General features: G+C 49.3%; 1 protein-coding gene across 5 annotated transcripts in view; it reads right to left on the minus strand.

The window, feature by feature from the left end:
* Positions 1-2,256: 2,256 nt before the first annotated feature.
* The window catches only part of CTIF (cap binding complex dependent translation initiation factor), a 148,019-nt gene continuing 132,659 nt past the window's right edge, over positions 2,257-17,616 (minus strand). For all 5 annotated transcript variants that reach the window (XM_064403389.1, XM_064403388.1, XM_064403391.1 and 2 more), the window contains 2 exons: positions 8,616-8,669; positions 2,257-6,759 (listed from right to left, as the gene is read on the minus strand). In XM_064403389.1, the coding sequence (XP_064259459.1) occupies positions 6,544-6,759; positions 8,616-8,669 (270 nt within the window). In that variant the 3' untranslated portion in view covers positions 2,257-6,543. The remainder of the gene's footprint in view (positions 6,760-8,615; positions 8,670-17,616) is intronic.

Raw genomic sequence — 17,616 nt, forward strand, 5'->3', positions numbered from 1 at the left:
TTTACATCAGTAATTTACTGCCCAAGGATGCAACGTTTCTTGCAGAAATCTTTCTCTAGGAGTCCAGAGAAATCTTGGAGAGCAGGACAGACATCAGGCTAGGCCCAGCAGTCACATTTTGTAGCCACACAAATCTCCAGCTTTATAACTGGGGATCACAGTGCAGGATACAGAAGGAAGAGGCCAGAGTCTTGCAATGAGCATTATTGTTTTAGTATCACTGCTTTTCTTGCATCCCAAGTAATAATCACTTAAGCTACAGTTCAGCTGGCACACAGAGCACCAATGCAGTTACGTTTAGGTTACTTATCTTTGTTACCCATTTTGCCACCAGCAGGAGCATTTAAAAACTCCTCTTAAAACTCAGCAGAGATATGGAGCTGCTGGAAGAGGAGAACATCCTGCATCCCGGCTATTTGCAGGTTTGCCATGTTTTAGGGAAGCCAAGCAATCTTACTGAGATCCATGGAGTCTTTATTTGCTGCTGTCTGGGTTTTTGGCAGACATGAGGAATTCACAGAAATACTCCTGCATCTTGAAAGCTTCGGCTCTGTAGTGGTGCCCATCCATCTGCTCCTAATCTTGTGTTACTGCAGGTTATTTTCTCATTTAATACATCTTGGTGGTCCCAGGGGCCCCAGGGATTGTCTCTGCTCTTGGCCTGTCTGCTCCCAGCCCAACTCCAGTGCTGATAAACTCTCCCCAGAGCTGGTCCAGATGCTCAAAGCCCTCATTATGAACAGGCCAAACTCCAGCACACCCCAGAGCTGTAGGGTCTGGCTGCAGGGTGGGGGCTCATGATGGGGATGTTTAGGGGTGAAAAAAGGTGGCACAAGGTCAGATATGCTATTTATAGAATCACAAAAGGGTTGGGGCTAGAAGGGAGCCTAAACACTCCCTTTTTCCACCCCCTGCTATGGATAGGGACACCTTCCCCCACCCCAGACTGCTCCAAGCCCCATCCAGCCTGGCCTTGGGCACTGCCAGGATCCAGGGGCAGCCACAGCTGCTCTGGGAAACCTGTGCCACCCAGAACCCTCCCAGCCACCAATTCCTTCCCAATATCTGATCTAAACTCTAAATGTTCTTGAATCCAGCTTTCTGAGGCTCAGTTTCAAGCCCATCTTTGCTTAAAACAGCGGGACAAAGTGAGGTGTGCAGGGAATGGACATCACTCTGGAATCAATTAAAACAGCAGGACAAAGTGAGGTGTGCAGGAATGGGCATCACTGTGGAATCATATCACCTCCACTGATGATGGGCAAGGCAGGGAGCTTCCCACAAAGCCCTGCTCTGGGAGGAGGTGACCCCTGGAGGAGTTTGGACATGTCTGGTGCTCAGCTGTGTCCTGTGAGGTCCTGACTTGAAAGGGAGAAGATGCTCTGGCAGTAGGGAAATGGAGGGGGAATGTGGGGATTAGAGGTGTGGGGAGCAACATGGATGCCCCCGTGGGATCCTGGTGGTGTTTCCACTCCTTGTTTCACTTCCATCAGGTTTTCCCCTCTCTTTTTATCTCCTTCAGGCCAGAAAAAGAGGTAGGCACTTCAGTTATCCAAAAATTATCTTAGGCTTGAGAAGGGTTTTCCAAAGGAGACCTTGGAGTAATCCTGTGTTTTTCTTGGTCAGAGCACAGTGCTGGTAATGGCAACGTTGTGGCTTCCTCCCTGTGTGGGCCACTCTCTGAAGAGCTGGACTTGATGGTCCCTGCAGGTCCCTTCCAAGTCAGAATATTCTGTGATTTTGTGACAAGCATCTTGAGTATAATTTTCAAAGACTATTTTTAACAGGCAGCAGTGGTTGGCGAGCCCTTGTTGCTGTAGCACTGGGAGGAATGAATGTGATTGAATTTGGGGATCCTCCAACAGACCCCCAGGCCCAGCTGGGGTAGGACACAAAGAGGTTGGAAATTCACCTTGGGCAGAGGATGGGGAGCAGGGGAGTGGGCAGCTGAGTGAGGAGACAGGCTCAATCCACCATCCATGGAGCTCTGAGCCCTCTGCACCGTTCCCAAAAGCTTTCACCCCTGGCAGGAGTGACAGGGAGAGGGACCAAGCCTCAGGGGAGGAGAAGCAGGATGTGACCAGTGCCAGGAGCACTGAGCCATCCCCACAGAGCCCTCCTGAGCTGCCTTTCCACCACGAGGGATACTCTGCTCCCACCCCCCACACATTCCTTTCCTTCCATCCTGAACGAAAGGATGGTCCCTCCCAGAGCAGGAGAAGCGACAGCGCGTACCCACAAAGAGATGGGGAAATGTCAAGCTTTAAACATTTATTACTCAGATGATGCATTTTATAGCATACAGTGGGTCTGGATGTTCTATAAACAAAGACTGAATTGCCACAAAGAGTTATGAGCTCCCTTGTTTTAACAGTCTCTGAAATGCTGAAAACGATGAGTTTGTGACTTCTCTAAGTATGAATATCTAGTCTTTACTCTCCCCAAAACCTTTTTCCTTTTTTTTTAATATTTTTAAAATTTTTTAAAGCGCTTAGTTTAACAAATATGATTAAATTAAAAATGTTGCTTTTTCAAATGCAAATAAATACATAAAAAGAAATTGCTAGCGTTAACTCCGTGTTCTGCAAGACACCACAGCTCCCTTGGCTATTGACAGTGGACTTAGCAACCCTTAGTATAATTTCTTCTGAAAAAATACTGAAAATATCACCAGGACTGCTTAATAGCTATCACCAAGAAGAGCAAAATTAGTGTAAAGCCATAAAATACCCAGCAGGGAAATTAAAAAAAAAAAAATCATATTTAAGATTTTGAGAGATTTCCAAGTGAGGGTGTTATAAAAATAAGCACGAAAATAAATCATAAGTTATTCTGACAAGTTTTCTTTCAAAGCCATCAATCATGCCAAGAATAGATACTCATTAATCTCCTTCAGGGGAATAGGGGAACCAAGCAAATCACTTACTTTTCCTTTTTTTTTCCTCCCCATTTTTGTTTCACCTCCATATACACGAGACTTCTCCGAACAGCAGTGGAATCCCTCATGGGGAAACCAAGCAAGTCACTTTCTGTGCAGCAAAACTCGTCAGTTTGGAAAGGTTTTTACCAGGAAGGAGGTGAATAATAATCTGGGGAGCCTGGCAGGGTGCCAGGAAACCTGGTCTGCATCCCAGGGAGACGGGCACAGAGGTGATGCTGCAGCTACTCGCCTCCACACCACCCTGAGGTTTGGCCCCACACACATTTGGCCCGAGGGGTTTGCTTTCCCCCTTTGCTGATGTAACTGTATGGGGACAACGCAGTAAAACCCCCACACAAATACTTTTATTGAGCAGCAAAGATGGAATCTGGCTGATTTAGGGAAGATGTAGCCGTTGGCTTTGCATCCAAAAATACGTGTTGGAGAATTACGCTCTTTGGCGACTGTCTGTAAAGTAAGCCAAAAGATTAAAAAAAAAAATAAAAGAGAGAGAAGAAAACACTCCAGGATCCCCAGATGCTCTCACCCCCAAAAATTCCCCAGCGCTGTTCCCCATCCTGCCCATCAAATGTCCTCATGGTACCTCTTTTCCCTCTTTTCCTGGTGAATGATGTCATGTGTCTGCCGGCTTCCTGCTGATGGACTGCAGAAAGATACCACTGGCAGCATGTAATTTCTGGGGACAAACCCCCGTTTTTGGTCAACATTTTGATTCTCAGACATCAACAGTGACTGATGTATCAAAGCAGTTAATGGCTGGATGAATGTATGCTAATAGCAGAGATAAATGGCAAGACACTAAAAACCGACGGATTTCACATGAAAGTTCTTCATTCCAGTGTTGGATGGGAAAGTCATGGGCCAAGCTTGGTCAGTGGGGGATGCAGGATTGCCCCACAATGAGAAAATAGAATAAGCTCTCACAGCAGGTAGGGGTAGGGAAAATGCTTTAGGAGAAATACTGCCCTGTGGCTTACACTTTGAAAGCCTCCTGATGCACTGATGGGTGAAAATTCAAGTTATTAGAAAAAAAATCCCCAATTATCTGTGTTTTTATTTTCTTTTTTCTTCTTTCACTACATCCCAAGAAAAAATTCTGTGGGAAGTAAGAAGTTGCAGGGGCCAGAGTGGCAGCCTGGATCACTGCTGGCAGGATCCCTGGCACCCCAACCTATCAGGTTGCTGTCCCTGCTATAGGACTTTGCTGTTCTTAAAAAAAAAAAAAAAAAAAAGAAAAAAAACCAAAACGAGACAAAACTGTTTTTCAGGCCTTCTCCCAGAAGACTGACACTCTGCCTGAGTGCACTGTGATGGGTGTTATATCCCCTTCTCCTCCACTCCTTGAGAGTTCAGGGAGCAGAAAAAACAAAAGAGCAATGGGCACAGCCCTGAGCCTTGTAATACTGATGGGCTTTGCCGTCCTAATGAAGTTCATCTGCTCATTAATACTACCAAACCACATTGCTACTAATGAAGCTGACCCAACGCAAGGCGCCGTCACTGTGCGAAGCTCCTGGGCTCGAGTAAGTGAAGCAAAAATTAGTTTTTCCAGACAATTCTAGTGAACTCAGCAATCATTTTGCTGCTTTCTAGGTAGACAGGAAAACTGAAGCTCCTGTTTGCAGCTCCTCTTGTTCCAAGTGCAGAATGAAACTGGATCAGCAGACAACCAGACGAAAATTCAGGTAATATTGAACTGCAGCATCAAACTCTCACCCGCTTGCAATCCATTTTCTGCTGGAAATTTCTCCCCTTTAAATTTTGCAGCAAGAGCTTCCTCCCCATCACAGACAGACCAACACATTCATAAGGCACCCAAGAACATACTGCACATCCAAGGAGGCCGGGGTGAAATCTCTCTTCTCTACAAGCCACCAGAAATCCAACGTTTTGCTTGGAAAAACAGGTTTGAGCTGCTGAGCTCAGGCCCAGCCTGTCTCCGTGTGTGCCACCCTTGTGGCATAAATTCTCTTATCATAGAAGGAATAAATTGAACAGTGAGAAGAAACCATCATGGGCTGATGCCATCATGCCTTCCTTGGCTCCTGCAGGCAGGATGGGGCAGCCTGCACCCTTGCTAGGTTTCACTAGGAAAATCACCTGGAGGGATTTCCTAAGTCAAAGTGTTGCCAGATCAGCACACAGGAGCCCACCATGTCTTCTTCATGATTCAGGTGTTGCCCCAGACCATCCTCTCACCCTCCGGGTGGCACCTCCCCAGTGCCCCCACAGCTGTCCTCTCCCTTGGGATGCTCCAGCATGGAGCCATGAGGGGATCCTGGAGCCCCCTGGGGATCCCCGAGCACACCCTGCCCCTCTGAAGATGTCCCCCATCCCTTGATGGCACTGTGCCACTTACACTGAGCATGGGACAGAGCTGCTCCTGCACACTGCACACACCTAGGAAAGCTGGATAGCATACTCAGCTAGTTAGAAGCCAGGCTCAAACTTCTATTTTTGGCTTTTTCTATTTTTCCCTCTTCTTTTTTTCCTTTTCATTTTCACTATATGCTGCTTGTCTTCTCTTTACCAGTCTCCAAAAAACATCAAACCTTCATTTCTCCCTTGCCCTGTACATTATTAGGCCCAACTATAACAGGCCTGGATTTAAATGTATAATTACAACCATGACAGTAATAACAATAAAGCACTCCTTCAATGGAAAAAAAAAAATTATTACAAAAAAAAGTTAAATGATTATAGTGGCTGAGGAATAACGGCGACTTGAACAGCAAGAGCCACAGAATCCCCTGTTTTTAGAGCCCCCAGCTCAAAGGACACGCTTCTCAATCCACCGAGGAGGTTACTGGCAAGATGACGGTGGCTATGTAACTTCTGCAGTGGCTTTAGGACTCCTTTAAAACACTCCTTCTGCTTCAGCATCTTCACATAAACCGCTGTCCAGCTCGGGGCAAGGCGCTGCTCTCCCCGTCCCCGAGCTGCTCACAACTGTCCGTCCAACAACACAATAAGAGAAGAAGAAACCACGAACGCCCGAGGAAAGTATACCCAGTGCAAATAAGAAAGTCGTCCCGCTCTCCAATCTGCCTCTGAAGGGGTGGCGGGTAGGTGGGGGAACACACAGAAAGTCGAAAACAAGAGAAGGAGGGGGGGGACCTAACGCAAGCCCCGCTTGACAAAAGCCATCAATTATGAGCGTCTGGTGTAGTGTGTGCCTGGCTTTGTCCTCCCGAGACATCTGCTGCGTGCTGTCTCCTGCCAGTTGGCCAGGGCAAGGCAGGAGGACGGCGTGAAAACAATACTAGCCCCCACTTAGATTATTTTTTTTTCCCCCTCCTTTTCCAAATTCTCTGTCTTCTTTCGAAAGCCAAACAATAACCCGGCGGGATGCGCTGCTGCTGCTTGAGCAATGAGTTCAGAAAAAGAAACCCCTAAAACAAAACCACGGCAGGGAGGAGGGGTGGCACTTGGCGACGCGGCTGAAAAAGAAACATGCTGCTCCCTCCCCACCCCACGAACGTATTCTCGAGCATGCTGGGGTTTGGTCTGCTGGGGGATTTAAATCAGAAAAGCTCTTGCCGGGTCCCTCCAAGGCGCGTGTCTTCTTCTCGTCCCTTACCACCCCCACCTTGCCCTGCCCCTCAAGCCGTCAGTTTTTGGATGGTCTTGTTGTAGTACTGCGTGATGGTGGGCGTCAGGGGGTTCCAGTTGTTGGCGTGCAGCTCGATGACCTCCAGCAGCAGGGACCTGGTCAGCATGGACTCGGAGGGACACAGCATCTTGTCACGTGCTATTGCCAGCAGCTCTGTCATCATCTCAGGCAGCTGCTCCTCCAGCAGCCGGCCGGTGCTCTGCAGCTGTCGGGAGAAGAAGGGGTCAGCCATGGATTACTGATCCTTGTGGGTCCCTTCAAGCTTGAGACAGGTTAGGATTCTATCAGTCTATGATGTTAAAACACCCCTCCGGCTCTTTACAGACACCTCCCGTCCCTTCGAGTCCGCCCTGCCTGGTGCAGGCGAGGTTAAAGGCGTCACAGCTTCTGAAAACCAAAACCACCCAGCAGCAGGCTCCAAGAGCTGAACACGAAGGGTGAGGTTTTCAAAAGCATCCGAGCCAGGCTGCTGGAGGAGTGAATGGTTCAACTCCCACTGACTTCAAAGGCAGCAGCGACGGATTGCTTTTGAAAAAAAAGAAAAAAAAAATCCCACCTAAAAATCATGCTATTGTCAAAACAAAGTGCAGGCTGTGATGTGGTATTCCTGCCTTCTACCTGGCCCTTCATTTACTCGCTGATTCAGAGCTCCCAGTGACTCCCAGTCATTAGCTGGAATAAGCAGAACGCGCCTGTGTGCATAACAAATCCTGCCCTGCCAAGATCTGCATTTATACCTGACGTGCTGCTTTGCTGAAGGCAGCCAAGGGCTTTTTCTAAAACAATTACTCCTTGGAGAGCCTTCATTGAGTAGCACAAGCCCTAGGTGGTTCCACAGAGAAGGTCCAAGTTTGGGGTGGACAGCAATGAGTCCGTGGGAGGATCCCCAAAGCAGAGCTCCCCAAAGTCCTCACCTTAAAAATCAAATCCGCCTCCTCATCTGCTTTGCAATTTTAACTATTCAGGCAGCAACTTCAACTGCTCTCTGCAAGAAGAGAATCTGTCCCCATGGGCCCATCACTTCCCAAAAAAAAAAAACCAATAGAACTCTGCTAGGATTCACAAAATTGTAGAATCAGTTAGGTTGGAAGAGACCCCCAAGGTCATGGAGTCCAACTTGTGATTTGTGATCACCACTTTGTCAGCTAGACCAGAACTCTGAGTGCCATGTCCAGTTGTTTCCTTCTCTGCAAAACTGCTGCTGAGCACAACAAGTCATGGAGCAGCTTTTACTCCAATACAGCTTTTTCTGTGATTAAAAACTTAATGGAGGGTGAGATCTGAAGGAACCAGGATGATATAATATTGTGATGGGACTCCAGGTACCAAACTTCCTGCATCGATTTACATGCATCAGGAGCCCAGTGACAGTCTCAAGGGCTCTTATCTCACCGTGGTCTTCTACCTAAACTGTTCTTGTGAGACCCCACCTGGGATCCTGAATCCAGCTCTGGGGTCCTCTGAACAGCAAGGGCATTGACCTGCTGGAGTGAGGCCAAAGGAGGCCGTGGAGCTGCTCCAAGGTTTGGAGCCCCTCTGCTCTGGAGCCAGCCTGGCACAGCTGGGGCTGCTCCCCTGCACAAGAGAAGGCTGCAGGGACACCTGAGAGCCCCTGCCAGGGCCTGCAGGGGCTCCAGGAGAGCTGCCCAGGCACTGGGGACAAGGCCTGCAGGGACAGCACACAGGCCATGGCTGCCACTGCCAGAGGGCAGGCACACATTTTGGGATGTTGGGCAGGAATTGGTGGCTGGGAGGGTGGGCAGGCCCTGGCCCAGGGTGCCCAGAGCAGCTGTGGCTGCCCCTGGATCCCTGGCAGTGCCCAAGGCCAGGCTGGACAGGGCTTGGAGCAACCTAGTGGAAAAGTGTTCATGATCATTGCAGACAGATGTTGGATAAATGACCTCCATAGGTTCCTTCCAATCCATTTGATCATTCCAAAATGCTCAGAGGTCACACAGCTGTTGGGTCTGGAAGCATCCAACAACTGCTTGACACATGCATGGGCAAGGATGGAAGGGGTAAAGCAATGAGATCAGGGCAGGTGTAGAGGTGCTTCCCTACCTCCATGGAGCAGCAAAGCACAGCATCTTCCTTCACATCCTGAGATTGCAACAACTGCAAAAGAGAGAAGAGACAAACAGTGAGAAATGTGTGACCTTCTTCCTCCTCCTCCTCCTCCCTTACAACTTTCCTTCTATGTCTTTGTCCAGTTTGGCTTTTGACACTTCCAGGAGGAAAGGACACAAAATCAGAAGGAGGGGAGAAAACAGATTGTCCACACAAAATTTTAAAGTAAGCAGTGACAAAACATGGGGTAAAATTTACATGAACAACTTTCATAATAGATTTTGTTTAGGTTACATTGCTTTTTTTATCCCACGGCAGGCAGTGAGAAAACACTCACAGGGAATAAACACAGCCATCAGTCAACAACACTGGAGTAGCACAGACCTAGGAGTGGCTGTTTGGAAAGGAAGGGCTCTGCCATCCACCCCTGAACCTCTCCATCCCCGTGGGGACACTTCTGACAGCCACAAAACTGCCTGAGCTACATCCAATTCCCTGTAATTAATGTGGCTCCTTCTAGGCTGGTTACACAGTGCTGCAAGGGCAAGGGGTTCCAATGAAACCATGGAGTCCCATGTGCACCAACTCCAACCCTGCTCTGCTCTCCACAAACTCTGTGTTACAAACAGGAGCTTGCAAGGAGGAGCAGCTTTCAGGAAAGACCCAAAATGTTGTTGGGCATGGCACAGGATGGTGCAGGAAGGTGCTCATCTCTCTTGGTTCAGACTGAGGGTGTGCAGCGTGGGTCAACAGCTCCACCTGACAATGGCAAGGTGTAGGAGCTCAGCATGTCTCACCCCACAAACAATGAAACCATGAGCAAGGACCCTCAAAATGGGACCAAAAATATGGATTTTAATTTGTTCTCATCTTTATGACAATTACAGGTACTGGCAATGCTCAAAGCTATAGCAACTTCTATCCCATCACTTTGGAATGAACAAGCCCTGATGGCCCTGAGATAATCCCTGTGTGCAGTAACCACTGAACAAAAGAAGAGAAGATGGGAAAACTGGCTTCACTATCATCTGACATTCATTAGAGAGAAGCAGACTTTTTAAAAGCAGTTGAACTGATTAAAACTGCCCATATAAAAATCACTCAGTGTAACTAAATGTTACTCCAAAGTCATATCCATTAGTAAAAACCAGAATTGTGACTCTAGGCCTTACCATCTCTCCGCCCCATTCTTATTTTTCCTTGTTTCCTTTCCTCTACAAATAAATGTCTGTTTACCAGACAGGGGAAAGAAGAGGTAACACAAGGAACTACCACTGCTCTCAGACCTTTGTCTTCTGTTTTTGGCAAAAAGCAGATTGTTTGCTTTGAAGATGGTGTTCACAGCATCTCACTGAGCACTCTGTCCCTCTTGCTAGCCAAAGCTTCAGCCAGGGTTTTTCAAATCATCCAACAGGTTTTTTTTCTACCCCACCCCCCCTGCCCCCCCAGTTTATCTTTCAGCTAAGTTGTTTGGAAAATGTTAGTTAAGCCCCAGCCGTGTGCTCTAAGTTCTCACGAACAGCTCAGATTCTTCACAAGAAAACATGAGATTATTTTAAACCCAACACCAACAATGAAAAAAAAATATCAGTTAGGGAAAAATATAAACAGGCAGTAGTCCAGATATTCCCTCCTGGGGTATTTAGCTCATGAGCATGGCATGAAGCAGGGCTGCAAACAAAGTACCAGACAACACCTTTTAACAACACCTTTCTTATTTTTGGTATTCTTTAGTAAAGAATGTAACGCAAAAATGAAAGCATGAAAGTAGAGTAAGGATTGACTCCAGCCCTTCCTCTGCCACGGTCTCCTCAGTGATCCTGCTCCCTGCCCAGGATATGTGGTCATAGAAAGGCTGCAACTTCACTAGCCCCAGCTTCCCACACACAGGGTTGGGACATGCTTCCCTACCTCAAAAGGTGTTTGTGAGGATGAACATGTCCCTGTCAAGTGCTCAGACACTTGGCTAATGAGGAACAGTCTCACCTACCTATGACGAAACAGAGAACACATCCCACCCCCAGCCCTGGGCAGGCACCCTCCAACTTCACGCTGCCCTTGTGGACACCTGATCACATCTGATGTGACCTGGCTGAACAAGGAGAATGTGAGTGCTCCAGTGTGTCCATCAGGATGCCATGTGCTCCACCTTGTCCATGGAGACTCCATGTGCTCCACCTTGTCCATGGAGACACCATGTGCTCCACCTTGTCCATCCAGGTCCCGTGCACTGCACCTCATCCACCCAGGATCCACCAGCTCCATTGCTCCAGAGGCACCATGTGCTCCACCAGCCCTCCAAGGCACCATGTGCCACACTTGTCCACCCAAGTCTACATGCTCCACTGCTCCAGCAGGCTACCAAGAGATACCAGTTTGAGGCACTGCAGGTGAGCCCCTGCCTGAGACATGGAGTCTGGGGAGGCCACAGCCTGCCCACCAAGCCCAGGCAGGAGGGGACAGCCCAGCAGTGAGATCTGCTGGTGCTCTGGACAAACCCATGGCCACAGATGGCTGCCAGCCACTTGCATCAGTGCAACAGACTGAAGCCTGGAGGATCAGAACGATGCCACTGTTTCTCTGTGTGCTGCTGACCATGTTTGTAGCATGCTGGGGTGTAGGCACTATCTGCTTCTGACCCCTGCATGACAGAGCAGGAGGAGATCAGGGAGCCTGGCGTGGGCACTGAACCTTGCTGACAGCAAGGACTGGGGTCCCACCATGGATGTCCTCACCCATCAATGACAACTTGCATGTATTTCTCGAAGGGTATTTCATCCCCACTGATGGTGCACCAGGCACTCAAAGCTCTGGGGTGGTTCTTTCAGCCAGAGCACAGTGTTTCCCAAAGCTCTGTGACCCTGAGTCTGACCTGACCAGGTCTGCAAAAAAAAAAAAAAAAAAAAAAAAAAAAAAAAGTTTTGAGAGTTCCACAGAAATCATAGTCCTAAGGTCTCGGCACCTGTGTGACCACCCAGCCAACTGCATTCACTGTTTGCAATGTAATTCATATTTACTTAAAATATTTTAAGGTAAACACTCTATACCCATTCAATTAGCACTCCCACATTGGAATTATTATTTATTTAACTATTTATAGCTGCTCCTCCCTGCTGTGTGCCTCTGCCCAAATCCCACTGTGGGCACCATCCCATCCCTCTCCACCAGGTTCCCACAGGGTTCAAACCAGCTGGTGGACATGGATGAGGGATCTGAAAGAGGAGCATGAGGCAGACAAGAGGGCAGGTGAGCTGGGACTCACGCGCTCCTCAGTTTAACCTGTAATCATCCCCTGGAGGCTGGGGCTGTCTGCGAGAAAAACTTCCCTTTGCTCTCCAGCCGGTTTCCCCTGTATCGGGCGAAGCTGGGCAATGAAAGCAGCAGTTCCTGCTGGAGAGCAGACAAAGAGTCTGCCTGATTTCCTAAGAGAGGAGGCTGCATGCCAGAATCTGCCCGGCCAGTCATATAATACCCAGCCTCAGTTGCGAAAGGCTTCTCACTTTTGTTTCTGGTGCTGGACTCGCCGCCTTGCAGACTGGTGTGAGATATCAGGCGCCTCCTCATTCAAATTTCTATGTCAGAGACACGATCACTGGGCAAGGTCCTCTGCAGAGCCAGTGTGCCCAGGTGGGCTCCGGGTGCTAGATACTCACATAAAGAACCCAAACTAAGTTTTAGGGTCTGCTCCTGGAAGTGCTGTGGAGAGTTGCAGTGCCTTGCAAGGTGGCTCTTGAGCGCAACTGGTATCCATGGCATGCTACTGGGACTCATCTCCCCCAGCCTCCATGGCCCCAGAGCCTTCTCTTCACATCTCTGCAGAGATAAGCATCATAAGCCACACGAGCTGGACACGCAGCCATGGCTGAAGGACCAAAGGAGCCCTAAAACTGCAGCTATGTCTCCTCACAGACAGCGCCAGCTTGGTCCTCCTGAACAGCAATAGATGCATATGTAGGGGGTGCAGGCCACCAGGAGCAAACCAAAAAGAGAACACAATGGGACTCACCCCAAATATTTGGGTTTATTATCTGCTTTCTGAGATCACCTGGTCTGCTGAGAAGCTGAAGTGCTTACCTGGTATTCTCAGGGGTGCCCACACCACGAGGAGAACAGGAGAACCCGTCCCACCACCCCTTATCACTAAACCACGCAGGTTTAATTGTGTTCTTCAGCAGCTCTCCCCTGGAGATGCGGTGGGAGCAGCCCAACACACACATTACCCTTTCGAGATGCAATGATACTTCTCCTGCAAGGCACAGTGCTAATTACTGCGTACGATATCGCTTGCAAAATGACACACAAGCAATGCTGGCCACTAACCACCCCTCAGCATGCAGCGTTTGTGACGCTTTGGTGATGACTCCAGCGTGAAAGCACAAGAAACCTGGAAAATATCCACCCAGAGCCAGGGAGAGGCTGGGATGAGACCCAGGGACAGCCGGGCTGACCGCAGCCCACGCGGCGCTCGCCCCGGCTCCCCGACGGCACCTCGCGTCCAGTGGCAACACGCACGGACACCCAGGCAGCCTCGGGGCTGAGGCTGCCCACAGGTATGCTTTTCATCGGCACCTGGGTCATGAGGAGGTGCCTCCCAGTATTCCCCCCTCCCAGGGACTGTGGAGCATGACCTCAGGGGAACCAGTGTGCTGCGAACGCACGGCCCAGGTGCAGCAATCGGCTCGCTGGCGTGGGGCAAGGCCACGGGGGAAAAGGGAGACACATTTCCCTGAGGAGGTGGAAGATCAGTTATTTGTGCCACTTGGAGCTTAAGCAGAGTGGACATACTGTACTGGAAGTGTGGGAGACATGGTGCTTCCCTGTCCTGCTTTTAACAGGAAAGTGCCTTGGGAAGGACCTTGATGGACTTGGTCCTCTGACAGATGGATCTGCTCCAGCTCTGTGGTTGGGACCATCATGGACACCTCCTTACGAAGGGAGCTTATAAAAAAGATAAGGACTAAGGTTTTAGTAGGGACTGTAGGAACAGGATAAGGGGTGACAGTTTTCAGCTAAGAAAGGGGAGATTCAGACTACATAGATGGAAGAACTTGTTTACAGTGAGGGTGGTGAGACCTGGCACAGGTTTCCCAGAGAAGCTGTGGCTGCCCCTGGATCCCTGGAAGTGTCCCAGGGCAGTCTGGACTTGGAGCTTAGAGCACACTATCCCAGGGCTTGGAGCAACCTGGGATAGTGGAAGGGTGTCCCTGCCCATGGCAGGGGGTGGAATGGGATGAGCTTTAAAGGTTCTTTCCATGCCAAAGCATTCTGTGGCTCAGGGATCATCCCCTATATCTGACAGTGCAGTTTAGGTGCTAACACAGCTCTGCAGGCTGTCTTAGTGCTCTAATGGACCACAGCTGGGGAACTCCTGCTCCCAAAACCTCCTGGAATCCCCACAGTCTGCTAGGTGGGTCCTCCTGGGAGCACAGGCCAGTTCTGCTTCACGGGCTCTCTGCAGACAGACATCAATAGCAATTTTCTGCCTTTCCAGCAGCCCCTTATTGACCTACTGTCACAAGTCTTTAAGGAAGACACCTGAGATAAGATCCATGGGACTGCATGGCTCTGCATGGGGAGAGTCACACACTTCTCTGAGACACAGGCAATGGCACAGCTCCACTTCTCCTCTTGTCACAGGGCACAGGGTGGTGAAAACAGCCAGGACTTGGGAAAATGCAAAGTACAAACAAGGTTGTGGGGATGAGTGATTGCAAAATACTCCACCACAGGGCCAGTTTCAGGATTTCTACAATTTGCTACCATCAGATGCATCAGTTTCTTGACCCAGGACAACAGAAGGTCAGCTGAGCTCATCCTGTGCCCACCAACAAGCTGTGCCAGCACCATCCCCTCTAAAGGGGCACTGAGTGCCCCTCTGGAAGTGAGGGAAGTCACATGAGACTGGCTTTCTCTGAGGAAGAAACAAGAGAGCCCATGGAAGCAGACTTCTAGAAGCTTTTCTGAAATCTTTTCTGCTTACCCTTTTGATGCTGAGGCTGCCCAAACACAAAGTTTTGGGGAAAACCTTTCCCTTTAGGGGAAAACCTTTCCCAGGAGCTGCCTGTGTTGATCTCTGCACAAGGCACAGGCTCTGCCATGCTCCAAAAAGTGATTTGTTGGAATTTAAAAACACAGCTGAGCTGTAAGAGACAGTCTGTGTCCAGCTGCTCCCACTAGCAATGGTGCTTCTCTCCTCATTCCCTTCTGCTCACAGGGGATGTGGGAAGTCTTCAAGCCTACAGAAGATGCACAAGGTGCCACCAGATTGTGTGTCTCATGGAGGGAACACTCCTCCCAGTTGCCTGACTGGGATGTTGTGGTCTCAGCCTAGGTGAGAATGTCAGATAGCAGCTCCTGCTGCTCCATTAGGAAGAGTTCACCAGCACAGGCCATTGTTGATCCCACAAGCAGCTGCCCAGACCAAGTGGCACAGGGGGCAAGGAGCTCTGTGCTGAACTGCTTGTCCTAACACGGCAGCACCAGAGCCATGTCCATAGCAGACACCTTCTCTAAAATACTTTGGACAACCTAAATGAGTTTTTGAGTTTTGGTGACACCAACTGCTTTTACATTGATGTGCTCCCCTCAGCTCAGGAGGAGATTTCTGTTCTCCTATTACACAACCAGGACTCCCTGGGAGGATGGTAAGAAGAGATTAGTTTGTTTATTGCATTGAGTAAACCAAAATGTTGGTTATCCTCCTTGTCAGGCTCCTGAGGAACTCAGAGATACTTAACAGCAAATTGAATTAAGGCCAGAGGAACAAAATCCTGTACCCAGTCGTGGGAAACTCCTCCTACTCCTTTCCACTGTAGGCAAGGGAAACCATGAAACACGACACTCTCTCTCCCCGGATCTGGAACAGGCAGAAGAAATTCCTGAGAAGATGGAAACCATTAAGAGGCAATTACTGGAGACAATGATGAAGAAAATTTGGTCACTCATCAACCCAGACGCTGCAATCCAACAGTAGCCTGGTGGTTACACATCCCCTGGCTGGAGGTGGACCTCCAGGACCCGAAGGTGAGCAGGACAGACGGACCAGAGCCACCCGGTCTGGGTGCACGGGGAGTTCAAGCCACCCAGACGACTGGCTTCATCCTGCCCGTCCGAAGACATAATAACCCTGGGAGAGGAGGATGTGATCTCATCCCAAGGGTCCCGGGGAAACACAAAACATGGAAAGAAACAGCGGCGAGACCATGGTGCTTGATTGCAGCGGGCTCCACCCTGGCTGGCCGGAGGCTCTGCGCTTTCCTGGCTCTGCAGAGGCAGCGAGCGCGCAGCGGCAGACGCAAATAGTTGTGTTTACATCCCATTGAAAGGGTTTTTGGGAACTAACAATGCCTGGTACAGGAGGGCGAGGGAGAAAAACAAAGCCACGCGAGGAGGAGGGACCATCCTGTGAGATGGTATCTGACTTCACTTCTTTATCTGCACAAATTGCTTCCTCTGACTTCTCCGGGTCCCAGAGAAACGAGGGTGGCATTTTCCCGCCTCTATTTAAGATACAACAGCATGGTTTTAGTGCTGGGACCAAATGAGTCCAGAGGCTTTCCAAGAATATGTTCCTGCACATACAATACTCAACAGGGCAGATGGGCAGCCCTCCCTGCCTTGGCCTGTCCTCATAGGTTCCCAAGTAACACCTGATCTCCTCCACCTTAACTATGCCCTTTGATCAAAATGACCGGATTAAAGGAAATCTGCTGTTTCCCAAGCAAGCTGCATTCATAGGAGCGTTTTTGCCGGCACATCTATGGGGGTCTGAGGGCGTGGGAGCTTTTTGCATGGTTAATTATTTTTTAATGTATGGCAGGCACAGAGGTTACAGGGACATCCACCCCTGCCCTGCGTGGTCCTACAGACAGACATCCACCCTTCCTCTTTGCAGACCCTGCTCCTGCACTCTGCCTCCTGTCATGGCTCTGGAAGTCCATATCCCCTTTATATCAACATGCCCCACTTGCTCCAAATCCCAGACCTTTCTCCCAGACCTCCCATGTCTTCAACCTACATCTTCTGGATCCCAAGACAATTCCCCACTCGTTCTCCCCATTTCTCTTCCTCCTGGTGTCCCTGACCCCCAGTCCCCCTTTTTCACTCCTTCTCTGAAATCCCTTCCCTCCCATGCCCACATTCCTCATTCCTCCTCCATCCTTTCTCCATACAAAACACTTCCCAGTTTGTCCCAATCACACTGGACTGAAGACCAAATCTTTGATTTTTTGCAGAACCACACAGGGGAAACCAAAAGGGGACTTCTGCGAGAATGAAAGTCCCCTTCTGCAGAAAATACATATTTTCTCTGTTCACATCTGGCCTCCTGGAGCTTCCTGAGTGGAAGTGTGGTGTGGGGTCAAGATCTAAGCCCCTAGGTGCCTTTGCTCATTTGATAAAGCAAAAATTCTGTTTCACTCTCTGACTCGGAGAGTAGCATTAAAAATCCTAGCATCTCATTATACTGTCAAAGACCCTTTTTTCAACTCAAAAAGGCTGATGCTTTTTAAAAAGTGAGAGTGATTAACAAAACACAACCCACGTTAAAAGATACAATTTTCTTTTCCAAAGAGCACCACCCTCCTCGCTCATCCGACTGCAGCCGGGAAGGTTTTCCTTTTTCTTCCTCTGAAGGAGACAGTGAAAAGGCAGTGCCCTCTTGAAGTTCAGACGTTAATTACTGTGTTAGAATATTTTGCTAAATTACGCAGCATGGCCCCAGGAGATAACAGGCACTAAGAGAAGGGAGGGGAGTGGATACCCGTCTACACGCTGCACCGCAGACTCAGACGTAGGGGGAAGGCAATTAGACAGGGAGTATTTATCCTCCCTGCACCACCACCCCGAGGCTTTCAGTCAGCAGCGTGTACCAAGGCAGGGAAGCGATGGGAGCGTGCCAAGATTTTAAACGATGCTGAAATGGGACTGTCTCTGCCAACCAGACTGGAGGTAGGAGACAACTCCTGCAGAGAAGCAACTGTCCTGCCTGCTGCCA

This window comes from Passer domesticus, chromosome Z (assembly GCF_036417665.1).
Source record: "Passer domesticus isolate bPasDom1 chromosome Z, bPasDom1.hap1, whole genome shotgun sequence".
In the NCBI taxonomy this organism is placed as follows: Eukaryota; Metazoa; Chordata; class Aves; order Passeriformes; family Passeridae; genus Passer; species Passer domesticus.